Consider the following 27,695-nt stretch of genomic DNA (forward strand, 5'->3'; position numbering starts at 1 on the left):
AAAGCCAAAAAGAAAAGAAGAAGAAGAGGTTAAATTTCACTCCCTGCATTTGGGAAAAGTGTTTTTACTCCACAAAACAGGTCTGTTCTGAGTGCCGCAGCTGCTTCGGGAGTAAACGGTAGCCGAGAAGTTGATTAACACACCAGGTGTCTGTGGATGAATCATCTCGGGGGTGTGATGTGGCACTTGTCTTTTTTTAGCGCAGTTGTAGAAAAACCATCATCAAGAAGAGGCCAAGTTTATTCCAAATCCAGGAATTCTCGTTCATCCGGAGCCTCACTGTTACTGGTGAGGATGTTTTCTGTTATTCTCCAAAAACACACACACACACACACACACACACACACACACACACACACACTAGTCAAGTGTCTAGTATTTCAAGCATCTTGAGTTTATGTTCCAAGGAGGTGTAAGGATATAAAGCCAGAAATCTTGAATTTCAAAAATGTTAAACAAAACACACAATATTTGGAATGTGAGATAGAGTATATCGTAAACAGTTGTTTGCAAAGACCGTTTGACACATTAATGTCAAACAAATTTTAGGTGCCGGTTCAGAAAACTGAGGCGTACTTTGAAAACTGTTGGGATGTTTGGGACAAAAATTTGCTTTAGTTCCAGACGGCCTGAAATTGCTTTACACAATGAATTACATGTCTTATCCATGAAATTACACCCTTGTGCATTTTAACGAGATCCTTTGTATCTACATTGTGGGAGTCACTCTTACGGACAGTATTATACATATGGGATGTTTGCTCAGTATAAATAACAAATAAAACACTGATTCAGGCAAAAAAAACAAAACAATATTATTGAGTGTTTTTTGTGATATGTGTTCTTGGAGCGACATCACTGTGGCTTCAGTCCAGAAAGTAATGGGCCCCTTTAATTATACTTTTATTATCCCTTTTTAAGCTGGAGAGGGCACATAATAAGTAGAAATATCAGAAAGGATGAATTCACTGTGGCAGAAAAGCCAAACACACACAAAGGAAGACAAAATCTTCATGTTGTGACACCTCCTCGCCCATTTGCCTGCCTTTGACACACGTCCACGATCTTTTCCTTGTGTATTTCTGTGGGACGGCCAACACAGAGGCATGTGAATCCGAAGGAAGCGGTGGTGAACGGGAGCAGGACAGATGTTTTCGTGGATGAAGAGCTCACACGGTTAAGGTGTCTTCTCTCAGGGGTGAGTGTGCGCCGAGGACAACAACAGCCACATTGTGCTGACGGTCTGACTTGTGTCGTCGTTGGGAGATTCCTCTGCATTCCTGAAAGCACTGTTGCTGTGACTGGAAGCTCTGTTTCAGCACATCTGAAGCTGAGATGACAGCATAGCTGTGTCTGTAAGTGGCGTCCCAAATTCCACAGGTTCACCCCCCCAAAAAAATCCCCAATGAGATCAAGGCTGAGGGTTCAGGAACTCTTACAGCATTAGGCTGCCAATGAAACTACCAGAAATAGCTCCAGGCATAACATATTTTATTATGTTTTTAAAGCAGAAAAACAACAGAAATCGAACTTGTCTACTCAAGCTACCCCTTTAAATAAAATTCAAAATATATGCATTGAGCCAAAATTGCATTTTTACGAATTCTTTATGTCTTAATATCTGTTATCTGTTTTAGAAATGTCATTTCTCATATATTATAACACAACGTGCATCAGCGGCTTCAATTAAATAATATGGATTTTTGTCAAAGGCATCCTGAGTATTTTCTGATATTCCAAATCTGGTTCACATATACATAAAGTCAGATTTTAGATGAAGATAATTAAATCACGTGAGGTTCATGAATCGAGAAGCGGTTTGAGTGACAGTTATCTGTCACAAATAGTCTCCTTACAATCTTTACTTCAAATGTGGATTACTTTCATTTCTGTGAGCATCCCTCCGTTCCACATCTACGGTGATTACTTCTTATTTTAGGATGTTATTTGCAGCCGGAAAATGTGATAAATTGTAATGAATGCCAATCTATTTTAAATAACTATGATATCGTGTGAACAATCACACCCCATTACTCTCTCTCACTATATGTTTTTTACATATGAATATATATTTTTGTTGTTTTTTGTTCATTATCATATGGTATTCTGATGGATAGTCCAGCCTCTCATCCATTGTGAACCTGGACCCTGCTGATGAATTAATTAATTACATATTCATTTATCTATTTTCAAATTTTTTTTTTCATTTATTTTCTGCTCTCCTGCCTGGGAGGCCAGGCAAGAGGTGTAGAGGAAGACCCCTCTCCATATCCTCTTGCATTGGTTCTGTCAATGTTTCCCTGGCTTGCAACCGTATCTCAAGACCTCCCTATTAGAAATGATGCAAACGCCAGGGATCGTAACACCTCATCCTTTCATTGAATCATCATTTTTCAAATCTTCTTGTTTTTCCCTTCAGGGGTCACCACAGCGAATCAACCTGCTCCATCTGACTCTTTATCTCTTTATCCTTCTCTCCCACGCCAACTACCTTTGTATCCTCTCTCGTCCATAAATCTTCTCTTTGGTCTTCCTCTACACCTCCTTCCTGGCCGTTCCCAGCATCCATCTACCAATATATCCACTATCCCTCCTCTGTACATGACCCAACCATCTCAGTCTGGCTTCTCTGACCTTCTCTCCAAAACATCTAACATGTGCATTTCCTCTGATGGACGCATTCCTGATCCTATCCATCCTGTTCACACTGAGAACCTCAACATTTTCATCTCTGCCACCTCCAGTTCTGCCTCCTGTCTTTTTGTCATTGTCACTGTTTCTAGACCAGGTGAAAAAAGAAAAAAAACACGCACATCCGCTGTCCGGTCAGGGGTGGTTGCTGGATCAAAAGTATCGAATTAATAAAAGTTTGAAAAAAAAAATCCGCACATAAAGAGTGCTCCAAAACTGAAGATCATTTGTTTCACACAGAGTACAGAAAATGTATTATAGTATGACGTTTCAAGCAAAAATACACTCTTCCTCAGATGCTTACCAAAATATATTGGAATAATTCCTGATCTTATCCATCCTCATCACTCCTAAAGAGAACCTCAACATCTTCATCTCTGCAACCTCCAGCTCTGCCTCCTGTCTTTTCATCAGTCACTGTTTCTAGTCCATCCAGCATCACTGGTCTCACCACTGTCTTGTGCACCTTTCCTTTCATTCTGGCTGATAGTCTTCCATCTCATAATACCCCTGACACTTTTCTCCACCCATTCCGACCTGCTCGAACACGTTCCTTTACCCTGAATCATTATTTTTTTAAATATTTTTTATAATTTATTTTTCATTCTTGCTCCCTCTTCTAATCAGTACAGCTTTGGTCCCAAAACTACGGCCCGGGGGCTGGATAAGGCCTGCCCTGACATTTTGCCCGGCCCCTGAACAATACCAGAAATGAATTATGATTTTTTCTTTTTACATTTCGGCCACGTAATCGTGACTTGTACATGCACAGAACGTAACATTCCATTCCAGTCTTCTGCAGTCTGTGCCTTATCTGAAACCCCTCCCTCAAAAAAAAAAAAATCCCGGGCACACCCCTGTCGAATAACAGAATAATGGCGAAAAGATTATGTAAGAGAAAAATAGATCAAGAATGCAGGGTATAACCTGCAATGGACAACTAATAATTTTTTCTTTAAATTAAAAAAAAGCTGTTTGTTTTATCAGTCAAGAGATGAGACAAAGACATTATTCATTAATAATGTTATAATTTATTTTCTGTTTTTTTTTCCCGACAAATCCCAGAAAGGGTTAATTCTTGGTTATGTGTGGCTTTCTGGAAAAAAAATAAATGTTTACGTTTAGAAACCTCTGCGATGTCACACTTTTTGCTACAAAAGGAGAAGGGAAAAGTTATTGGGCCCTCAAAGGAAAAAGTTTGTCCAAAGTGATGAATGAAAATCAGATGACATATCAATATACACTGCTCAAAAAAATAAAGGGAACACTTAAAAAACACATCCTAGATCTAAATGAATGAAATATTCTTATGAAATACTTTGCTCTTTACACAGTTGAATGTGCTGACAACAAAATCACACAAAAATTATCAATGGAAATAGAATGTATTAACCCATGGAGGTCTGGATTAGGAATCACACTCAAAATTAAAGTGTAAAAACACACTCCAGGCTGATCCAACTTTGATGTAATGTCCTTAAAACAAGTCAAAATGAATCTGTGTTGCTTCCTGAGTGGACACTATGATTTCACACAAGTGTGATTGACTTGGAGTTACATTGTGTTGTTCAAGTGTTCCCTTTATTTTTTTGAGCAGCATATGAATAACGTCTGTATGTGTGTGTGTGTGTGTGTGTGTGTGGTGAGTATTGTGGATGTCCTGAAGGAGCGAAGGCTTTACATCCCATTAACCGGCCTGTGCTGGAGGGGCTGGGGCGGGGCGTCCGGACCGCCGGGGTGGGAGAGGGGGAGGCGGACGAGGCCAAGGGGAGAAGGGCTCTTCTCCAGACAGCAGGCTGGTAGTCGCGGCTGTCTGTGCGGAGAGCAGGTCCCGCAAACTGCGGGGCGGCGGGAGGGGGGGGTTCTGTTTGCTGAGACGGAGGCGGGAGGAGGTTTACTGCGCGTCCGGGGATGAGCGCCCTCCGGCTGAGTCCTCACCTGAGGAGGGGAACCTGAAGTAAACGAAGACCGTCCGTTTTTCCTGAAGAAGCAGGTACGTTGGTGGGAATTTTCCCATTTTTGACAGTGTTTGGTGGTGGTGTTTTTTACAACTTGCTGATTTAAAGATTTGAAGTAAGGTGTGTATTAAGGGATGGGTGGGGGTGGGGGGTCCGCAAAGACTGAATATATATGTGCAAAAAGGGAAAGTTGCAAACTCACTGTCACCTGGAGGTGTGTGCCTGTGCTTCACAAATCATCTGAGACAGATTTTACTGTGTTTTACTCCCGTTCCAGGATTAGTCTATGGCATCACTGTTGTGCAATTTCCCTTTTTGATCATGTTTCGTCCCCATGCAAAACACTGCTCTGCACCAAGGGAAACAAAACACAAAACAGTGCCTCCAGTTTTAGGTTGTGCTCTCGGGTTCGTCCCCGGGATCATATTCATCACTTTACCGTTTTGATGTTACAAAGAGTCCCTCTGAATGTCTTGAAGCCTTCCTGCTGCCAGATCAGGCATCGCTGCAAATGGAGCGGTTTAAAAGTCTGACCCGACAAGGCGGATGGCAATTATATTTAAAGGCCTGCTTTAGAAGGCCTCTGTAAGTTACCCCCCATCCTGCCCCACCCTCCCACCCCTTTGTTCATTTCCAACCAGCAGCAAAATCCACACCCTTTTGTCAAAATAATGGTCCGTTTTGCCTCGGCTTGTTCCTTTTCACTTTCAACACACCTGCTCTCCGTATGCCAGGAGTGCTTCAGGGGCCTTGCAGGAGCTCAAGTATCACCAGCTAATCTGCCCCGAAAGCCCCCCCCCCCCCCCACACACACACACATGCACATGTACAACGTTGACAAATATTCACTTGAATACTTCTATGTCTCAATGCTGATGCATTCGTCCCGAAGAGAAACTTTCCGGCGTCTCTCTGTCCTTGTTTGAGAATTTTCTCCTTTGGACCCGAACAAATATTGAAATGCTTGTTTGTTTCTGTTGGGGACCAAATCCTATTTTCCTGTTAATCTATGTTACGGGAACAATCGGCTCATTGTTGTCGCTTCACAGCACAGGATGAAGCTCAGGACTGTGTTGCAATGTTATCTGTATTAAAAGGTGACCTGAACTTGTATGTTCATGTGACCTTTTTTTTTTTTTGTCTCTGCAGTGTTCTATGTTGCTACGATGACACCACGTGAGAGCTCCCTCCTAACTTACCTCCTCCTCCTACCCCTAGTCCTGTCCTCCCAGTACCATCCTCACCCCCGGCGGGTCCACCTCCCTACTCTGGTCCCGCATGCACCAACACCTCTCTCCCGTTCCCGCTTCAGCGCTCGCGCTCAGCTGTACTTCACCACTCACTGCAACTCCAGCTGCCTCCGGAGGCCCGAGCCAGAGGACCTCACGGACAAACTGGCGTTCGAGACGCTTTTCTCCGACGGCTCTCGAACCCTCACCGCCGTGGATGTGAAGGGCGGCGACGGAGAAGGAGACGCGCCGATGGGAGAATTCAGAGCGAGGGCCGGACACAAGCGGGTGAGGCGGCAGATTTATGGAGCGGACGGACGTTTCAGCATCCAGGGAGACAACTTCCTGCTGGATTATCCTTTCTCCACAGCTGTGAAGATCTCCACGGGTTGCACAGGGGTACTTGTGTCACAGCAGCATGTTCTGACAGCCGCCCACTGTGTCCATGATGGGAAGGATTATGTCAAGGGGGCGCGCAAACTCAGAGTTGGCTTCCTGATTCCTCCGTCCACCAACGGCACGAAAGCTGACCCGTCTCCCGTCAACAAACCTCTTGTGCGCTGGGTCAGGGTGAAACGCACCCGTGTGCCAAAGGGCTGGATCCACGGCCCTCAGGAGGTCAGCATGGACTTCGATTATTCCCTGCTGGAGCTCCGCTGGCCTCACCGCCGGCCCTACATGCGCCTCGCTGTGGCCCCCTCATTAGATGACCTGGCAGGGAAGCGGATCCACTTCTCTGGATTTGACAGCGACAGAGCCGGGGAGCTAGTCTACAGATTCTGTCCCGTTGAGGAAGAATCCAGCGACCTGATTTACCAGCACTGTGATGCACGACCCGGAGCCAGCGGCTCAGGGGTGTACGGACGGGTTTGGGACAACTCTTTAGAGCGCTGGGAAAGAAAAGTCATCGGCATTTTCTCCGGACACCAGTGGCTGGAGATCAACGGGGAGAACCGGGATTACAATGTGGCGGTGCGCATCACACCCTTGAAGTTCGCTCAGATCTGCTACTGGGTGCACGGCAACCGAATAGATTGCACCCAGGACTAAGAGGAATCATCATGAAAGAAAGAAAAAAAGAAAGCCCAACGTGACTGAAAGCAGGGTAGTTATTTCTCCTCACGTTTTCAGTGGCTCACAGGAAAAGTGTTTTCCTAGCTGAGTTCTGTCTGCAGTCTGTAACCTTCAGGCCTTTCCAACAAATTAGCCCATGACATCATCAGCATGGCCTTTTTTAATATGTTCTAAACCATAGTCAGATTAATAACACTGTCAGTGTTTCCATCCTATTTAATCACTTTTCACTGGAGGAAATACACCTTTCCTCTGTGTGTGATGCATGTGTCACTAAATAGATTTCTCTCCCGAGGACAACAAGCTTAGAGATATTTTTTAAATCCTCACATTCCTTTCTTATGCCGGGGAGACGTCTGTGACTTAACTCTTCACGGATCATTTAGATTCTTCAACAATCTGCATCTCACTGACACATTTACAAAATAACAGGATAGTACTGATGTTCTTATCGGTGTGGACTGAAGAGACAACGTTTATTTTTTGGAAAATACTCTATATATATTTTAATAAAGAGAGATTTATAACAGAATGGTGCTGCATCGCCCCCTAGTGGTCTTTATCGGTACTGCGTCTACGGTGAATTGTCTGTGGATTATTATACTTATGCTCAGCATAAAGTTGGATGGGAAATGTTTATCTTCATAAATCGTACCCAAGAGACAGAAATTCAACATAAACCAATACTAATTGGGGAAAAATCCAAACACTTGCAGATGTGAATAATAGCCAAAAATAAAATGAACCACAGGTTTATTAGTTTTTCAAAGCAGATTATCTGCTTTAACTCACTGACAGCTGTGAAAAGTTCAATTTGCTCAAGCGCCACACAAAATGTTGGACTACATTTCGTTATCAGTTTATAGCAGAATTGATTTTACCACTCCCCCCAACAGTTCCATGGTTATACTGTGATGACTCAACAAATCCGAATATTGATAAATTTGTTACATGAAACTTTAAAAATTGACTGAATATATTTGTTGACATGGTACTTACTACATGGCTTTTACAGTAGTCTTAGGAGGGTGAAAAGTTATATCAGTTATCTCTTTCCAGTTTGTGTAATTCACATTTTTGTATATGGAATCCTCAACAAACTGTTTTCTGCATGGGTTTTTTTTAATCGAAGTGAAATTGTCACATAGACAAGTCTTGCAGTCAGAGCTCAAGGCCTGAAACAGGACGTGGACACCAACAAGGAACCCAATCCTCCAGAATGCAAGTAGAGACAAAAATAAATAAATAAAAAATGGATATAACCAGTCAGTAGTTTAGTGCTTTTTATTACAGATAAGGAGACGATACAAAACATCCACCATTCAATATTCAGTCTAAACTTTGACCACTGGTCCTTCATTTACACATCGCTCCCCATCAGAAATTCATAACACCAAGGTTTTTAAATCAAGGAGATCCTGGTTTTAACAAGTATAAGGAATGTGTCTGATAACTACATCAAATGCCATTATTTCCTGACCCGGAACTGGAAATAAAAAGGAATCACTCAAGTTTTGGAATTTGTATATGTTCAAAAGGAAAAAAAAATATTTAAAGGTTTTTCCCCAGAGAAGGTTCCGATACATCTTGTGCAATCAAAGAGTGAATTAGTTTATACTACATTTAGTCTCAACTACACACACTTAAAACTTGACTAGAAGTTTGGCAAAAATGTAGTTGGAACATTTCTCTCAGGAATTTCAGATTGTTGGAATACTAGTGGTTGCTGCTTGTTTTTCTGCAACGATTGAAATGGAACCTGGAGAGAACAAACTTTAAACATTTATTTAGGTCTTAATATCATCCTTCCATAATTTGTCCTTACATTTTTCCTTTTCTTTGTGTTTTGTTCAGGTTTTTTTAAACATTAACTGGAATGACCGTCTGCATTGTGGAACTTTTTTTTTATTTTTTTTAACTGTCACTTGACCCCACACCCACCCACAATATTCCTCCCCGACAGTCCCTCAAATGGTGTTGCTTCTGCTTTTGCCCTTCTCCGAACCACACTGGAATGAACAGCTAAACCCAACATGTGTGTCTGAAAAGCCTCAAATGAAGCTGGAAAGGAGGGAGGGGCAGTATTTATATAGGGGATCCTTCCAGGCTGACTACTGACGCGCCACCGAGCTTATCCGCGAGAGTGCGCCGCTCTTTGAGGTCCTCAACACCGTTAACCTGCCACTCATGCTTGATACCTGAAACCAAACAAAAACAACATTAAGTATTCTCTTAACTGGAATAAGACAGGTTTAATGAAAGTTGGTGTACTGGGACTTTTCCTTTTTATACTTCTGTGCAAAATCACTTTCTGCTGAAATTTAAGAGCTGTAGATGATGCAGGTAAATGAGTGTTGCGGTCATATTCGGAATGCATCTGTTAAATTTGCCTTTCTAACCAGGTTCTATTAAATATTTTTTTAAAGATTTGACTAAGAAAAAGTTCAATATTTAACAAGGGAGTAATATTTTGTCAATTTGGAAGCGGTGTAATAACCTGTACACTACATCAACCAGCCAATCATATGACCAACACCTTCACATTTCCAACAGAAATTAGACAAAAATGAAATTAATTCCAAGATATGTTTCTTTTAGCAGTGCTAGGGCCTCTAGCTCCTAAAGGAAACACAGGCTCTATAGATCACAAAACTATTCACTTACTGTGCATCGTTCAGAGCGCAAAAAAACAAACAAAAAAAACCTAGAAATGCAAATCATAAGCAGGGGGACTGGACACAAACCATTTAGTTGAAGGGTGGAAAATAAAAACCTGTAGAGTGCAAAAAATGTTAAGACTAAAGCTGTAAGAACTTCAGTCTGTTTTAATCATAGGCTTCTCACAAAGAGTGATTCCTCTCATTTCACATGTAGTCATCTGACCACAGCCTGGAGAGTTCAAGTTTCATTTCCCCCTACAGATCTGTACGGTCGGGCTCTCACTCATTTCAGTTTCCATTCCTTTCATGAAAACAGGGCTAATCATGACCAGGTATCTCAGGAGGGGGTTCTGAGGACTACTTCGACCCAATGCTGAGTCTTGTTAATAAAAGATGGGAGGGGCTCAAAACAAGTTTTGCCACTTTTCAAAATGTGTTTACTAAACTTCGATGGGAATTCGCTGAGAGGCATGTAGTCTGACTTTTAATTTTTAATTCCCAGCGTCACACACACATAAATTACATTAGCATTATTAGTTACTAAATGCAACACATGGGATATAAAGTTCTTGGCTTTAAACAAGAACACAAATCATGAGGGGGAGACCAGGCCAATGCCTAGCAACTGGTAAATATTTGGAGTTAAGGTAAGAAATAAGAGTAGTTAGGGTTGGGATTGATGTTTAACAGTAATCATCCTCAAATTGTTTACCAGCTAACACTTCAGGCACAAGTACTTACCTTCAAATTTTCTCTTGATTGCATCTTTTGAGCTGGCATAGATCATCTTGCTCTTCAGTGGGGCACTCTCTGGAGCCCTGCGCAGAGAGGAGGAAAACAAAAAAAAAACAATAAAAACCAAAAGGTAACAAAAAAAATCTACCACCTAAATGTGTGGAAATGGCAGCCCTCACCAGAAGATAAACACCAGGTCTTCCTTCTTTGTTTCTTTGGTCTCATAAGTTGCGTCATACAGGGCGTAACGGCAGTCATTTGGGGGCAGCATCTTCACAAAGTGCTGGAAGGGGTCCTGAACGGTGGTCCCCAAGTCACCAAGCAGGATTTCTTTTCCATCATCCAGAACAATGTTCTTGAGGTCCTTGCTCAGGCAGAACAGAATGGCCTTCTTCCTCTTCCTCTTTTCATCCTCATTCGCCTGTGCTTTACGCACCTTCATGTCATTGAAGACAGCAATAACTTCATCTGTAACTTTCACACCGGAAGCCTGTGAAGAGAACAGATTGTTAACTCAAGAGCACCCGGCATCATTTATATGGCCAAGAATCACTAACTTAATAAAAGGATTAAAAGAATTTCAAATGTAGCAAGCACAAATTGAATTCACAATGAGTTTAAGGACTGAAACAGGCAACTGACAGGAAGATCTGAGTTGAAATAATTCAAGAGGTAATGTGAAAATTCAGAGTTTCACTATTCTGTTTTATAATAATCAGCCAAGAATATTCTGATTTTCAGACAACAGGTTCAAAGAGTCTGATGATATGGGATTTAGGGGCTGGAAAAGTGACCGGGGATTTAATGAAGCAAAGAAGTAAATCCAATAAAAAAAAGTATGAAAAATAAAGTACTCCCTCCAAAAAAAGATTAACAGTCAATGACAAAAAAAAATGAAATAGATGAACAGCAATCAGTCCAGTTCTAACAACCACTTAGCTATTTTTTTTAAGCTGTGTTCAGATAAAATGTAGCCACAGGGAGTTAATCATTAGCGATTATAATTAATCGAACAATAAAATAATCCAGTGCTATCCTGCAGTGACATTCTCTCTAAATGTTACAGTGTACCAGAAGTGACACATTTACACATAAATGGAGCCATAGTGAGGAAAGGCCTGAGAGAGAGCATGTGACTATCGCATACAGCAGTTATTTCCTTATGACAAACAGACACTGAAACCCAAAGGTGTGGCTTTGACAAGATGTTTGCCACATAAGTCAGTGATAAAGCTTTTGCCATGGCGTTACACAACTTGAAGATTACCTGCTGCTGAGCAAAGAACAAAGACACAGATTTTTTCCATTTTTAAATGCAAAAAGTTAGACCAGATCATTAAGACTTTGGCCAGCATTGATTGTGCAAAGTCTACAGGGACAAAATAAATAATTTCAGCAACCAGGTGTGTAATAAGAGGGACTGTGACAAGAAATAAAGTAAAAACATTAAATAAGTCAATTCTGCAAACACAGGACCAGCCCAAGAGACCAGATTCCTCATGAACAATAATGCTGGTGAGGAATTGGAAGGGCATTAAGCCATGGAGAGCTGGGTTCAATGATAGACAATGGTGCTTCTGTTGAATTAGACCTATGTAGAATAAAAGTCTCAGCTGGTCCACAAACTCAGACAAGTCTTCTGACTTTGCTTAAGTGAATTCATCGCAGGAAAGTGCAATCTCTGGAAGAGATAGAAGAAAACTGTGGACTACCAGTAACGAAGCACTGGAAAAAACATGGCAATGTTTGCACTTGGTGTAAATTCCACATTTAATTAGATTTGAATCCTAATATAACGTCATAATCTTTCATTATTAAAAAGCCCAGTATGGTGCTTCTTCTGAACACGCAAGGTGATTAGATATATTCAAATTAAGAATTAAATATGTAAATGTGTCAATTTTGTGGGTAATCATGTTATAGGAACAACATGGTTCTGATCTCACACATGTAACATTGTTTTATACCCCCATTTTCCCTCATTAAACCCCTCTGGTGTTATTTTTCATTTCATACTTGTATTTCCTTTTGTGTGTTAAAGGCAGCTAAAGCCTGACCTTATCTTATCTCACGCTCGATATATTCTTAAAAGAAATCAATGTCCAGATGACTCATGGCAAATCTCACAGGCCAAAACAGAGTTTTATTGTCACTTCCCCTTGTACCCTTACAAAACTGGATAATTTCATCGGCAAAACGAACCTATTGAGTTTATCTTCATACACTGAAAAACAACAATGGCTGGGCAAAGAGGAAATAGCAGCGGAAGGTTTCATAGGGACCATTTTGAGAAGTGCAGAATCAGCAACTGACGACAAAAACTAAGAACTGCTCTGTGCTGCCAGAAGACAAAGACGACACATTTTAGTATTCCGTGTTTGAGTGGTGCACAAAAGAAAACCACCCCAAAACCCATTTTCTTCCCCGTCCGGTACATCTACGCAACACTTGCGTTTGATGACTACAATAAAATGAATGGAAGCATCTCGGTTATGGGTTCACCTTTGGTAGTTTTCGGTCCCGTAAGAGTCATAATTTGCCTGTAGCTCAACGGACGTATTGCGGTTGAAACATTTTAAGAATGCGTATCAGCATACATGACGATACAGACACATCGGCCCGTTAGCTACAGCTAGCACATCAGAGAGCGTCTTCCTGGCGTTACATAATGTTGACAATTCTGTGAAATAATGTCGTCGACTAGATTGATATATGGGGTATTTCTCGAGAAATAAATATACAAACAAATGATTGTAACCGCAACTCTGTGGCATTAAGGAACACAACAAATTAATCTTTGCACCAAATTCAGGGTGGGGCCATGAATGCAGCACACGCACATGTGAGGGCTAGCTTGCTATATAAGGCAAAACTGTTCAAACAGACCGATTGTCTGTCAATTCACTAAAATCGTTTAAACAACAAGATTGACCATAAACTTAGATATTCTCCAATACGTCTGACTCTCGGGGAAAAAAAACGCAGCGTAACTCATCACACCCGACTAACGTCTATAATTGTATTCGCGGGGAAGGGAAACAAAGAACAACAACACACAAAAAAAAAAAAAAAAAAAAAATCACAGCTAGCGTCAGCCATACTGGATGTCATTTTCTCCCTTAGCTAACTTAGCTAGCCCAGCTAACAATACCGTTAGCTAGGTAGCCCTGAGGCGCTGCACCTGCTAGCAGCTCGGCTGCTGTGCGAGAGAAGAGCCAGGTGAAATAACGCAACGCTGACGCAGTACACATATTCAACCCTGCCCTGACGGCAAAGCGGACAGAGGCCCGGCCATGTTCAATGCACCTTTCTTTTAATGAGGGGAACGCAAAGAGGAGGGAAATGGCGGCTTAAATTTAGATTATCTGGTCGTTTCATCGAAATGCGGCTAAAATAACCGTGTAACGTATTCGATGAGTCACGCTGGTGGAAACCGTACCGTGACAGCACCCTCGGCTCCCCAGGCTCTCCGCTCGGACCCGGAACATTAGCAGCTGCGGCACTGCTATGTCTGACGCTAATATCTAAAAAAATGACGCCAAATTGCGACGAAACCAAACGAGTGGCTTTGAGTTAATGACATAAAGGGCAGGAAAACTGGTAATAACACGAAGAGTGACAAAAAGCAGGCCGTGTAACCTACCATTGTTGCAGCTCTGAGTCGATGGGCGTCTGGACAGAAGTTGAATGGGCACCGGTGATGAACTGTCGGTCTCGCTCTCACTGGATGTACAACGTGAACGCGCCTATAAGCGCGCCCCCGGCCCCGCCAGCGTTTACGAGCGCATGTCCGTTAAACCTTGATGGATTTTTTTTCCTCTTCCTTTTGTGCTATTTCTTCTCTTGTTGTTGGGAAATAAAGACAAGCGGGAAATGTATTCTTTCTCCCAATTGCGGCTTTTTGCGAAAACAAATGTTTACCTCTATTTGTGTAATGACTTACTTTATAGCTATTTCCAGTGCTCGATTTTCCTTTAGTTACTACCAGAGGTTGTGTTTAATCACTTCGCAGTATTTTTGTGTATGAAACGAATAATTGCGTGAATGGGAAGCAGGAGTTTACACATCAAACCTGATAAATGAACAACGACGCATTAGGGAGTGTTTTGTTTATTTCAATAAATAATAACGCCCAAATATAACACACACACATACACGCGATTGGTATCTGTTTATTTTACCATTTCGAGATTCGTGTTTCAAAAGCTGAGAGAAGAAGAAGAGATTCGTGTTTCACACTGGGTGCAGCGAACGCGTTGTGAATACCGCTATATAAACGGTGACGACACAACTTTTCCGTTTCAAATGTCACCTGTTCCATAAGAGAAAAAAAAACAAAACCAAAAACAACGCAGCCGCCATTTTGCACGGATATCGTGTATCGTTAAAGCGGCTAATATTGAATAGTATTGTTGAGCCTGACGGTTGGCGGGCGTGTTGAATAAGTGGCGCAGTGCGCCGCTTTTACCGCCACTCAGCAAGAACTTAGACGCAGAGCGGTTTTTCAGGATGGGAGAATTTTCACCAGCATCCCTGCGCGACAACGTTACTCCTCCTCCTGCTAGCGGCTTCAGTTGAACTCACTTCCAAATATGGAAGCGAACGGTGAACGGCGGCCGGGTGGGTCGGGCCGCGACGCCGATCGCCATATAAGGAAACAAGAGACGCCAAAATTCGCCATGGCTGAATTTTGTGCTGCATCGCGTCGAAATGGAGAGAGAAAAAGGCAGACGGAGGGCCAGTGTGTGTGTTGTGTGTGCGTGGATGGAAACGACAGCGGAAGATAAGTGACCGCGATGACTCAAGGCTTTTCTCCCGGGTGAGCAGAACAAGGCTAACGTTGCAAGAAGAAGCTAGCCGGAGTCAATTTGGGACGTACACTTCGCAACGTCACGGCAGTTGTAAACATACTACGACCTACATTCAAGATAGAGCATCAACACACGACCCCCCTCTCTCAATTCAAGTCTTTGCAAACGTCATACTACATTAACACATATTCCTAATTTTACCCATAAGTATTCACAACCATTGATGCCCTAAACACACACGTAAAATATAGATAATGGCGCCCCTTCCGCGAGTTACTGTTCATGCATTGAAGGCAATTACATATCCAAACGCTCTTTCGAAATAATACATTCATAACCGCCATTGTCTTTATCAGTACGTTTGAAAACATAAGCGTACCGGCACGTCCCAAAATATTTTGTCAGATTTTCCGGTTATTTCAGAGTCCCCTTCCAGAAACAAGGTTGATTAGAATTATGTTTCAAATTAAAAAAAAAAGTAGAGGAACTCGAAGTTCAGTATCCATGCATACAGCAAGAAAAGATGGTTTTCCATATTTCCATAACTGTCAGTAATCAAAAATGACACTTCTAACGAAACAGTGTGGATGTACAAATTAGCGTTTGAAACAGTGTGGATGTACACATTAGCGTTTGACTAAAAGAAAAACAGCATCAACAAAATACATAAAAATATATGAATGACAAGGAAAGTTTGAAGCTCAGTTTATTGGTTGTGTCACAGCGTTTCTTAATTCAAGGCCTCTACATCAATGGAAGAGATGATTACAACATTCTACCACATTGTACGCACATATTCTGTTTGAAAGAAAATAGATACAGATGTAAAATGCCTTGAGGTTTACGCCAGTGAAAAGTAAGACATGGATGACCAAAAATACTGGACTTAGAATTTATTTCTCTTGTCCCCAAGACTGTAGATGCCTGGTCATATCTGGCCCGATATCCACATGACTGGCACTACAGAGGAATGGAATAACAGAGACACTAAAGCTCTGTTCATCAGCTTTTTACATGCTGCAAGCATACAGTAGACTGTTAAAAGAGTACAGTAAAGTGCGGGATTCCACTTTTGCTTCCTGGACAAATTAATATGGTATTTTGAGGCCAATTCTAGCAGACGCTTCGCTTTCCCCTTGACCAATTCAGAATGTAAATTTCACCGTTTCCAGAGAGGTGGGCATAGTTTTATAGAATCAGACCCTTAAGCAAGCCGTACAAAAGGAAAGTAAATCCAAAAAAAAATGCTGCTGCATATGAACAAGGAACAAAGAGTAAAGTCACTGAACAACTGGAACTTTCCAAGTCTGTAACAAGGTTTTACATGCCAAGTTAGATACATTTGAGAATTGAACAAAAGCACTGAGCCCCTATCCTGCAGCTGGAATGAAATTGCTGCCAATTAAGTATGTCATCTGTAATAATGAAAATGAAGCTTTGAGAAGAAGTTGTCTTCGTTTCCTCCATATCAAACTCAGCGAGCAACGGTGAAGTAGTTGAAATACTTGTACGTTCCTTTGTTGCGTCACCAGTTTACTAGAGGTAAAACACAACTCTGGCAAAACAGAGTAGTACACAGGCATACACTGCTGTCTTTCCGTTGCTTGTTGTTTAGTGTCTTTATGAGGAGAATTTTTTTCCCCATGAATGATTAACACCTACGCTTCATTTATTTTTCATTTGATGAATAAATACAACTTTTATGATACACCACAGACTGCACTAAAGCTTTCTATTCACAAATATCTGTAAAGATTTAAATTCTCAGGATATATCTAAATGTGGTCTGAAGAGAAATCTTTGGCTGTTTGGTCACTATTGTTATTAAGTCAAACACCAATGATGTAGTATCTTTGGAGCTGGAAATTTTTTGAATAATAAAGTCTCTATATATAGTTTGTCTTAGTATCAAAATCTATAAAGTATACATATTTCCACTGAAGAATAATCAGCAAAAGATTTTTTAAACAGAGCATTTTAAAAAGAACCTCCCAAAAACTGCTGAGTTTTAAAGAAAGTGCATAGTCTTTTCCATGAAAGCAGTGAGTTCATGTCCATGACTGCAAGTTTTTAATCAATGGTAATGTAAATCAAAAACAGGAATGTCTTTTGGGCTGGAAAGTAAAATAAAATATAGCCATGATGAAATACATATAAATGTATGAGCTTAAAGCCAGCAATTAACGGTAATATTTTAAAAGATTAACTGCAGGATGATTTATTTGATAAACCCTCAAACTAATCCTGCCAAGTTGAATGCGATTGGCCACGTCTTCGTTATGGCCCAATGCAGAAAGGTGGCAGTCTCAACTGAAGGTAAAAAGTATGAACAAAATAGATTGTAATGGTTTCAGTCTTTGACCTTTACTTATGCCTGTCTTTCAACAGGTTGGGTAACATGCTGGTTGATGCTGGTAAATTTACCTTCAGACTTTAAATCTGTGCTGTTTAATCCTTCGACGGTATAGTTTAACTGCATGTTTGTTTGTTTTTTTGGGTGGAATGATAAGGCTGTAGTGCTAAATGGGTTTGCGTTGTGCGGTGGTTGCATTGCATAGAGATTACAAAGGTTCTGAGGTTCTCTAACTGGATTTCTTTTTATCAACAACGCTGGTCCCTCTTGACTTGTTCAATGCCACTGTCGCCTGAAAACAAGAGTGAGAAAAACGAGGTCAATTCGTATCACTTCACTTCTTGCAACATTCACTAATATCAAGTTTGCAGTTAGTTCACTGACACTTTTGAGTCTGATGATGCTTTGGGATCCTAAACCTATCATTTCAAATTGGACTGCATCCATGACAGCTTGCAGCAAACCACAAACTAGTACATCACTTGTCAAGATTGCAACAATGGCAATCAAAGTTCCATAAGTTTTAGGGTAGGGACTATAAATGGTAAGTGAGGCTAAAATTGCAACATCTTATTGCAATAATAGAGACTTAACATCTATTTTTTCAAACACAAACTGTATATAACTATCAAGCAATCTTTATAGGACTTGCTTGACGCTCCGGGCTAAACTTAAATGTCAGCTAGTGGGCATTAACTGTTGGCAGCTTGTTAACTAGTGATTTGAATTAAACACATGACCAGTGGCCTTTGACGACATCACATGATTTTGCTGCATGGCAAAGCTAGGGTTAGCAATCAAAGCGATCAAAACCACTGGTTGGCTAAGACTTTCCATTTGTATGTTCTCCTGGTGCCTCCATGGGTTCCCTCTAGGTAAAAACCTTTACTAATGTCAAAAGCTCAGAACAGGCCAAGATAACACTAACAATTATATTATAATGTACATTATGTTACCACATTTGATGATCTGGTTACAACGAAACCATTTTAATCTTTGGTCTTCTTCTGAATCATACTGGACAAAATTTTTTAACTTGACTCTTCAACCAATATCCAATTTTAAATATTCTGTGGATAATCATTTAATACATAATGGTTTTACTTTTTTTTACAGGTTTTAAAACAACAACAAAAACTGCAATCAGTATAATAGGCCCCATGACATGTTATTATTGTGATACTAAAGTCACAGTGCAATTATATTTTCCTTTCCATTTCCTCTGGAGTGGACGACTTTGCCAGAATCTGTTAATATTATACTGTCAGTTTGTTTACTCAAAGAAAATCAACAGCACCATCTATAGGACAAAAAAAGCAGATAAACTATGGATTTTTACTGTTCTCCAAATTGAGTAGGTATAAAAAATCTCTTTCTCTATCAGTCTTTTTTCCAACCAAAACCTCTGGATACCATTCAAGTGATTGTATTAAAATAATGACCTGTAAAACGTTGCAGTAATGTAAAACCCAGAGTAAAACGCAATGAGTGAAAATCTATCGGGCCACATCAACTCACCTGCTCCAAAACAACACCGGCAGCCTGGTCTATGGCCCCTCCAACAGTCCGGTAATGGCCAGAGTAGCGAATGAAGGCCCATGCCAGCATGGCCATCATGACCAGACCCAAAGTGCAGTCACAAACCAAGGCAAAGGTGGACAAACCGACAAAGAGCAGGACTCCAGATAGCACATACAGGAAGCACACGATGACAAACAGCACAGCTGGAGTTCGGAAAGCGCTGAAGAGGTTTTTTGACTTTCAGGATAAGAAGAAAAAAAAAAAAACATGATTTAGAACAAATTTTAAGTAACACTATTGGACAAAAATAGCCAGGCATGCAATAACAGTCATTGGCTTCAACTATATTGAAATTTCCCCATGGTGGGCAGTTAAAGGAACATTCTATTATATTTTATTGTATTGGCAGCTAACAGGAAAGGACAACTTATATGAACTTTCAGAGCATTTGAATGAGATGGAGTGTAAAGCTGTTTCTGAGCAGCTTTGCTGAGTCTGGATGAATCAATCTTCAGCTTATTCAAAACAACTTTTTACCAAAGTTCATTGGGCAGCCCATTTTTGTAACCTTACATTCCTTTGAAGTGCATTCACAGGGGCTATTTCCAGTGGCTTAAGGCCCCATCAAGAGATGCTAATTCCGCAGGTTTATTTCAGATCATTTCGGTTCTTCCTGAAGAACCAGAAAAAAAAGGTCCTCTCTAAATCAACCGGATCCAAGCTGCGTCAGACCAACAAATGGGGTTAAAGGTCTTACGTGCTTTGTATATCCATTTTAATTTGATTCAAATATTGCATGTTTGAAGCAAACCCTACTAGAAACTTATTCATGATTCAGATAGAATGCAGTGAACTTTATCTGTAAGAATGCCAACATTTTCCAATTATTTATGTAGCCTCAGCTCCAAAGGTTACTGTTGGAAAAAACCTGATGTTTCTCTCACCTCATTGTGCTTGCAGTAAGACAGCAACATTTCTTGTAGCTCCTTTTCAAGCTGTGACTGGTAACGGTCACAAAAGTCTTGTCCTCCCATCTTCTTGGTTGAAGAGAAGGCATGAAGAGCCTCTTTGAAGTAAAATTGATGCTTCTCCTCCAGGGACTCAGGAGACACATAGGGCAGGTCTCCCCCACAAACCTAAAATAGAAACCAGACAATAGTTCAGACAAATATTTGATTTTCTCTCTATGCACTGAAATCTTTAATAATATAGGGCTACTTCCTGAGCTGGAAAACTGACTTCAGTCAGATAAAAGAAGATTCTTAATGCAATATCTTGAGGCAATGAATGGACCTACCTTCTCCATGTTTTTGTAATACTGATCTTTGGCTGCTGCCACAGCTGCCAAGTTATTAGCCTCTGCTGTAGCCTTGAAAAAACAGATGTACTGTAAATATACTAACAATAAGAATGAGACATAATCACTTGTACATAATGTTATGTCCATGTACCATGAGCATAGTCTTTGGTTGTGGCAAGTCCTCTCCCTGGTAAATCTTGATGTAAGCCTAGAAACACAATTCTCACAATATCAGATTGGTCAATCTCAGAAGGTTCAGCAAGCACGTGCACTAAAAAGATGCTACCTTGAAAAACTCAAGCAGGCCCATGCAGGTTACTTTATTGCCATTTATTTCTTTCTCAGCCAGACTGTCGGGATGCAGCAATTTAGGAATCAAACTCTGCAGCTGCTCTTTGAATTCTGGGGCCACATCTGATAAAGTAAGTAGATTATGCTTAGACTAGCATTCAATGCCTCGAAAGTATGATCTTGCACAATCCTGGCAAAAAAGTGGCATAACTAGATGAAAAGCTGGAGATGTCACCTTTTAGTTGACCCTGAAAATTCGGGCTGGTGGCAACTTTTAGACCAGGGTGAGGTAACAAGAAGCAGGAGATGTTGGTGAAGCAGGAATGAATGTGCTCCCTAACTGTTTGCAACTCCTCATGTTGGGTCTCCTTAACCTTTAAAAATCCATCAAAGTAAGGTCAAAAACCCCAATGCAGGATACAGAACTGGAAATAAATCATGAATTTCATTATATGAATGATAAGCGGCTGAGTTACCTCTAACCGTTTATCCAGGAATTCATTTCCTCCTTTTAATCCATAAGTGTATTCATAGGGAAAACTCCAGTCCCGGATGAGGAACATCAAAGACTAGGAGAAGTAAGATTGTGAATTATAAATCAATCAATCAATCAATCAATCTTGTAACTTGTGAAAAAAAAATCAATTATATCACGGAAATAACGAAGACGTAAGTGCAATGCCAGAAACAATATACCAAAACATGTGAGTATAGTACCTGAAAGGGCTTCAGAAAAATTTCATCCATGGCAAGTCGACCATACTCTGTGAACAGCTGTAAGGAGGGAGAGTAACGCAATTCAAAATATTGTGATTAAACTAAAAAAAAAAAAAATCAAAACACTTTCAACCATACATGAGAGATAGTGTTGTGGACTGACAATGAATTCATCTCATAATCAGATATTGTAAAGATTATTGCTTATTATTTGCACATTCTGTATATTGACTTAAAATACAAAAACATACTTTATGAAAGAATGATAGTGAATGTGAGAAAATTAGACGAATCTGTTGACAAGCATGACTAGCATGACTAGCATGTTTTATGACCAGACCTGTAATTGCTGAAGATCATCCTCTTGAATATTCTGCGAAAGATTGTAGATCTACAGACATGTAGACAATGTTAGCAAAATATGGAATAACAACAAAAATAAAATCTTTGAGACTCTGAGAGCAGGATTGTTCACCTGTATTGAGCTGGTCATGGTGCTGAGGGCAAAGATGGTGGCACAGTCTTTCACAGTAGACTGGTTATCAAAAGCTCCCTGAGTGTCCATTAAGACAACAGCCACCTACAGAAGTAGACACAAGCCATGCTTTATATGTTACTTTATTATGAATGATTTATGGAGAAAACATTAATCAAAAATTACTTGCTAAAAAGCAAGACACATTTTTTGCAGGTCATAAATATGTGCCATAGTGCAGGTGCTAGACATTTTCATAGCATATTATCCCAGGAAATAAAAAGGTCTCACCATACAGTGGTATTACACATTGATAACTATGGTAAATAAAATATAAAAACTTAAATAAATGAAAAAATGCAATAGGATTGAAACCTCGAGGCATTTTTTTAACTGAGGCACATTTTAAAGGTTTCCCAGCCATGAATAAAAATGACACCATTAAGAAAATGCATTTATGCAAGTAACATTCTCAGTTCAGGTGTGTCTCTTCTGAAAGACAACATAACCTGAGCAGTTACCTTTACCTAGGAAATCACTGCCAGCAGAACAAAAATCCCAGACTTTTCATTTTGCCCAAATATCTGATACTGATGGTATTTGAACACTTGGCAACGCTATTAGCCGAAGCAGGTGTGTTTATAAGTTTTGACAAAAAGTCCCCCCCACATCATACCAGCATGCTTGTTTACATTTGTCTGGTACTTCATAGTTTGTATTAAATGGTCTTAGGTTACTGCAGTCAAAGTGATATAACCTCATTAAAAACATTAGTCAAACTTCTGAAACCAATTGGGCAAAATCTCAGCATAATTTTTGTATTAATTGTTGAATCAGTCCAGTGGTACACTGGATTGTCGAGATGCAGTCATTTTTAAATGTTGTTATTGCTTTACTTTCCAGTTTTTCTGTGAAATTAGACCATTGATCTACTAAATGAAAATACCTCAGTTCCATCGCTCTTTTGGACAGGGAATACCTCACTCCACAGTTGAATACCATTTGTTTCTGGTTCTGAACCGCCTCTCCATGAGAATCCAGTTAGCAGCTCATCATTCTCACCAAGCCAGTTTTGATCATCCTGCCACGACACAAATTCCACCCTCATCAGAAAAGGGTTGGTGATGTCAACTTGGAAAACATTTTATTGACCTGTAAACATTAACCATTAAACATTTTGTCTTTTTTCTGCATTTATCCTGAGGGTGGCACTGCAGTACTGATGGTGCAATCCCTGGTGTTGCATAGCCTAGTTTTATGTGTTGTGTGATGGGGTGTGTGGTGGGGCTACAACCCACATAAGTTCCACTCCTTATTTCAAAACAATCCTTTCTCAGTAAACTTGTCAGTTCACATGTCACAACAGGGAGAGGCAATTATGTAGCTTGACTGCTTATGGCTTAATTCCAACCTTAACCCCATTACTGATGTTAAAACAGGCCTTTAAACAAAGAGGAGGAACCTGCAAAACTCCCTCTTATAAAGAACGGACACATGAGCATTACAGTATTCCATCACTATTGCTATTGTCTGCTCTATACTAAGCAACAGGAGCCAACTCTTATGAAGCAGAAAGTTGACTCCAAAAGATTTATGGAGGATGAACTTTAAAAAGGGTCACCAGAAACATCTCTTCTCAAAGAATTACTCACAGGAAATGTCATCCTCACCTTTTTTTTTACAATATTTTGCAAATGAAGTGACTCTTAATGGGCTCACTGAAGAATTCACCAAGCTGACAGTAAGAAAAGTGATCAACAGTAAAGGTTGTTTGCTACTTTTAGCTGGTGCCTGATGAACCATTTTGGGGTTCATCAACCATTCACAATTAACCAAATCTGAATAGTAAAGGGCCAGTATGTATGATTATGGGGCATAAACTAAATTAACCACACCGACTCCCTCTTTCATTTGCCCTGCCCTTCCAAATGTAATGGAGAGTGTCCAAGTGCTACCTAATAGCTTGCCTTTAGGACAGCAAGTACTGTCTTCAGTGAGCAAATTTTTTGTGCTTGCTGCTCCACCTTCTTATGCAAACTAAAATGGGAAAAATCATAATGGAAACAGGTATTTCATTCTTGATGTTTAGTCCAACTGATTTAGATTAAGGATCTGAGTGCACTGGACCAATGATCACTTCAACCACAATTGGTAACAGTCCGCGTAGCTGGCGGCTGGGTCACAAAGGTTCTTATTATATACCAAAAGAACAACCAAACATTGACATAAGCTTCTGAAAGATTTTCATGCAGGACTTGGGTGAAGTACTAATAGAATCCTGCCTCATACAGTACATCTTCAGCGCTGACTCCCTACAATATACTATGGCTTGATGTGACAGTGGAAACAATGATCTCAGTTTCACTTTACATTTCAGACTTGGCCTGACATTGGACCTGACTGGCATGTTGCTGATGCAAGGATTCACTAATGTGGACAGTTAAAGATCAAACTTAGGAAACAGAAGACATAGTTCGATCTGTATGATCTCGGTTTGTTCCACTTATTTCTTTTCTGTAATTCAGTTCTATCTAGCAGAAAATGTTGGTTCGCATCAAAATCAAATCACGAGTTGACTGTAACGTAATAGCAGGCCCAATGGAGGACAACATGATAGATGAAAAAATCTGCTCATTTTAATCCAGTAAAGACACCACTTCATTTATATAATAATCAACCGATAGTCTCGAAATGTTTGAACTTTATACTACATTTTAGCCGGAGTTGCCAATAATTGTATATTCAGCAAACTGCTCTTTCTTCAAGAGTAAATATGTTATGAGGCAACTAACCTTTCTGTGCATATAACGGAGCATGAAATCAAGCAGGAAGCTCTTTCCCTTTCTGAAGGCTCCTGCTACTGACAGCACAACCACATGTTTATCTCGGATTTCCGGGGCCAACAGAACACGAGCCAAAGCTTCCGTGTCCAAAGTAAAGGAGTGGTCCTCCTTACACACTGTGATGATTTGAACGGGACCTGGTTCACTCCCCATTATTCAGAGGTACTGATGCCTGTAGAAATAAGAAAAAAGAAATGTAGACGTGGTAGTATCAGTAAAGATAATATTATGACATAACACTGCAATAATGTACCTCACTGAAAGTGATGCTAAAACTGAGTTAAATGTTATATGGGTTAAGGTTGTTTGTAGGGTTATAGGACTAGAGGAAGCATCAGTAATTAGAGGCCCAATTATCTCACACATGCTGTAAATTCTGCAATGTGGAAAAAGGATACCTTATTTTAACTTTTCGGATATATGAAAATGTAAGGTGATCTTAGCATTTCAGAATTGCTCAATTTAAATGTGCCAATGAATGTATGTTTTAATTAATGTTTAGGAAAATAAATAAATAAATCAAAGCGGGACAAAAAATAAAATCTTGGTTGGTAGGCAGCCTAGTAGTTGTCTACAAACCTAGTAGTAAGCAGAAGAACTCTATTCAGTATCAGGATTTATAAAGACAGCATTATCCAAGAATGGTCATATATGGGCCAGAGACTTTAACCTTGTGAGCAAAAAAAATGAATTAAGAAGAACAATCCCCTTGAAAATTGTTTTAAAAAAACATAGGCAGGGATTTGAAGTTCATAACATAAACAAAATCAAGTACCTCTGAGGAATTCAGAGCTTACCGGGCAATGGTGTAACCCTGTAAGCTAAACACACATGATCTTTTATCCCTCAGACACAGGGCATAGAGGACAGCCATTGGTATGGAGCTAGCCAACCCATGTGATCAGGATCAATTACTGACATGACAAAAAGCCACTTAAACATTAACTGTTCATTCTGATCAATAATGTAGCATAAATCAAAGTAAATTCAAAAGCAACAGTATGTACGCTTCACAGATTTGTAAAATTGATATCTCAAATACCATCCTGAGAGTTTCTTATTTGAGGTTGTGCGATTTAATGCATATCCTAATAAAGGGTTGGATTTACTGAACATAGAGGAGGTCTGTTTACGCCCTTTTTTATTTTTTAATTTAATGCCCTGTATTTTTTTTAAATCTCATTTTACTGATCCAAAATTGTTCTGATGCAATATTAGTAAAAATGTTAATTGTTGTTCATTGACACCAAATTCGATAGTGGTCAAGGAGCATCCTATGACATTTTGTAAAACGTCATAGAGTGAAAAGATAATGTTTAGCAGATATAGAATATAATTCACAGACCTGACATTTGTTCTAGCTTTGAATTTACATGCACGGTAAATGCAATTTTGATATAGCACTGAAAATAAATAAAAATAAAACAATCAGACATGCACTGATCACAATGTTTGGCTCTGTCGAACTGTGACTGCGGGGTGCTCTTATGGGTGTCATGCTGCTTCGCCCCCAGCAAGAAAATTCAGCATGCTTCCCAACACACTGCTCGTTTGAGCTCTTTCAATGGGCTTCATTGTGGTTTCTCTGAGAGAAGGGCGTCCTCTCCCATCGTGAGAATGACAGGGAGGTGCTCCGATTTGCAGCAGGTATTAGCCAAAGCTTGTCATCTGTGCTAGCAAAAAAAAAAAAATCATAATAAAAAAACAAAGGTGTGGCACTCAGAAGGATACCGCTCATTTTTCTACAGTTAGTGTGCCAAACCAAAATATGACATTAAGTGATTTGTGGATATCCGCCACAAAATTGGAATTTGTGATCTAACTGGATTAATTAATCCACGTTACGTTACCAGTTTGAAATAGCTAAAACCGAGCTAAAACCTCCCAACGTGACTCGCATCCTTAACGTTGAAGTGTGTTGGCACAGTTGCCGAAAGTGTCAGACAGCTATATCAATATTTGACAAGGAATTAAAATGTCAATCACGGAAGGATTTTAGCAAACTGCCAACAGGTACTGTATCCTGCCTTTGCTAACGGAGAAGCTAACTCTAGCGTCTGACCGAGCACTTATAAAAAAGATGAAAAAATACGAAAAAGCTAACATTTAGCAATTTTAAGCTACTAGGAGAGCGTGTGTGGTACTCTCAAAATTTGAGCATTTTGTCACTGTTTTGGGGTAAACATCAGTTGAAATCATTTATTTTTCTCGGACTAAGCTAACGATTTCAGTTGCCGTGTTACCTTTGGTTTCTTCAAGCAGCCTCCAGAGAAAATCGTGGGAGTCGAAAACAGTCTGAAACGTAACTTTTTCTACAGTGGCATGAAAACAACCATGACAACTTTTTCCATTTCACAAACTTCCGTCCTTTGCTCTGCGTATTGCCTTATGGGAAATATAGTTTCCACTGGGTTTTTACCGATCGTTTCTAAGTATGTCTTAAAACTTCGTTACCCATAAAGCCAAAAGCGTCTTCGCACATACTGGAAATGTAGTCCATCAAGGGGAGCTACGAATACGGAACTACCAGACAATATGGAGCTGAGTGTTATTTTTTGTTTTCCAACAAAAATCTGTATCTAATTTTTTTTTATCGCTGCCTCAAACATGTCCTTAAAGCAGGAAAAGGAAATGAAAAAAAGACTGAATATAACCAGAATTCTACTTAGCTTCATCTTTACCCACACCTCCATTAAATTCCATTAATAAAGTCAAATAAAGCTAGATTTTAAAGAATGACAAAAAACAAAACAAAAAAAAAAAAACTGGCTCATGTGAAACTATGATTGACCAGTTTTGATTTAAAAGGAATCACATTGTTACACTGATATATATATGTAAATCATCCTAAGCAGTTATCAGTTTTGTCAGTTAAATTTCATTTACCAGCGCTTCCTATTATAGCCTGGGGGAAGTCAATGGTGCAGTGTATTTAGCAGAATATCAATTTTTAGATACATGCAGTTTAGTGTGCAATTTCCCTGAGTCCTGACTTTCCCTTTATTCTTGAAAAGTGATTCATCCTTTAACACTAATA

General features: G+C 40.0%; 3 protein-coding genes across 6 annotated transcripts; 1 reads left to right on the forward strand and 2 right to left on the reverse strand.

The window, feature by feature from the left end:
* The first annotated feature begins 4,471 nt into the window (after window positions 1-4,471).
* On the forward strand, window positions 4,472-7,484 carry prss23 (serine protease 23). Its single transcript, XM_086158744.1, has 2 exons — window positions 4,472-4,684; window positions 5,799-7,484. Exon 2 carries the CDS (start codon window positions 5,816-5,818, stop codon window positions 6,926-6,928), a length of 1,113 nt encoding a protein of 370 aa, XP_086014870.1. The 5' UTR covers window positions 4,472-4,684; window positions 5,799-5,815; the 3' UTR covers window positions 6,929-7,484.
* Window positions 7,485-8,221: 737 nt separating this feature from the next.
* cfl1 (cofilin 1) lies at window positions 8,222-14,140 on the reverse strand. Its single transcript, XM_086158745.1, has 4 exons — window positions 13,991-14,140; window positions 10,527-10,837; window positions 10,354-10,430; window positions 8,222-9,150 (listed from the first exon to the last, which is right to left on the reverse strand). The coding sequence occupies exons 1-4, from the start codon at window positions 13,991-13,993 to the stop codon at window positions 9,038-9,040; spliced, it is 504 nt and encodes a 167-aa protein (XP_086014871.1). The 5' UTR covers window positions 13,994-14,140; the 3' UTR covers window positions 8,222-9,037.
* A 1,709-nt stretch (window positions 14,141-15,849) lies between these two features.
* LOC147227763 (atlastin-3-like) lies at window positions 15,850-27,038 on the reverse strand. 4 transcript variants are annotated; one of them, XM_086158742.1, is made up of 15 exons: window positions 26,902-27,038; window positions 26,203-26,331; window positions 24,608-24,830; window positions 22,762-22,896; window positions 21,816-21,920; window positions 21,681-21,731; window positions 21,341-21,397; window positions 21,100-21,192; window positions 20,859-20,997; window positions 20,619-20,746; window positions 20,484-20,540; window positions 20,330-20,401; window positions 19,977-20,168; window positions 19,030-19,269; window positions 15,850-17,803 (listed from the first exon to the last, which is right to left on the reverse strand). In XM_086158742.1, the coding sequence occupies exons 3-15, from the start codon at window positions 24,809-24,811 to the stop codon at window positions 17,741-17,743; spliced, it is 1,536 nt and encodes a 511-aa protein (XP_086014868.1). In that variant the 5' UTR covers window positions 24,812-24,830; window positions 26,203-26,331; window positions 26,902-27,038; the 3' UTR covers window positions 15,850-17,740. The 4 variants fall into 4 exon arrangements, with proteins under 4 accessions (XP_086014868.1, XP_086014865.1, XP_086014869.1 ...); XM_086158739.1 differs by lacking the exon at window positions 26,203-26,331 and having other exon boundaries at window positions 26,902-27,026; XM_086158743.1 differs by lacking the exons at window positions 26,203-26,331; window positions 26,902-27,038 and adding an exon at window positions 24,912-25,421.
* Window positions 27,039-27,695: the final 657 nt, after the last annotated feature.

The sequence above is a fragment of the Fistularia commersonii genome, chromosome 13 (assembly GCF_037954325.1).
Source record: "Fistularia commersonii isolate RoL2024-O1a breed Wild chromosome 13, RoL_Fcom_v1.0, whole genome shotgun sequence".
Taxonomy (NCBI): domain Eukaryota; kingdom Metazoa; phylum Chordata; class Actinopteri; order Syngnathiformes; family Fistulariidae; genus Fistularia; species Fistularia commersonii.

What these genes read in the sequence shown, in the direction of transcription:
- LOC147227763 (XM_086158742.1), bottom strand. Translation starts at nt 24,811, where the DNA reads ATGGGGAGTGAACCAGGTCCCGTTCAAATCATCACAGTGTGTAAGGAG. An exon ending in TTTTTCTGAAGCCCTTTCAG is followed by an intron (nt 21,193 to 21,340) that starts GTACTATACTCA and finishes TACTTCTCCTAG; the next exon opens with TCTTTGATGTTCCTCATCCG. An exon ending in TCCTGGATAAACGGTTAGAG is followed by an intron (nt 20,998 to 21,099) that starts GTAACTCAGCCG and finishes GGATTTTTAAAG; the next exon opens with GTTAAGGAGACCCAACATGA.
- prss23 (XM_086158744.1), top strand. Translation starts at nt 5,816, where the DNA reads ATGACACCACGTGAGAGCTCCCTCCTAACTTACCTCCTCCTCCTACCC.
- cfl1 (XM_086158745.1), bottom strand. An exon ending in GACCTGGTGTTTATCTTCTG is followed by an intron (nt 10,431 to 10,526) that starts GTGAGGGCTGCC and finishes CTCTCTGCGCAG; the next exon opens with GGCTCCAGAGAGTGCCCCAC. An exon ending in AATCAAGAGAAAATTTGAAG is followed by an intron (nt 9,151 to 10,353) that starts GTAAGTACTTGT and finishes GTTTGGTTTCAG; the next exon opens with GTATCAAGCATGAGTGGCAG.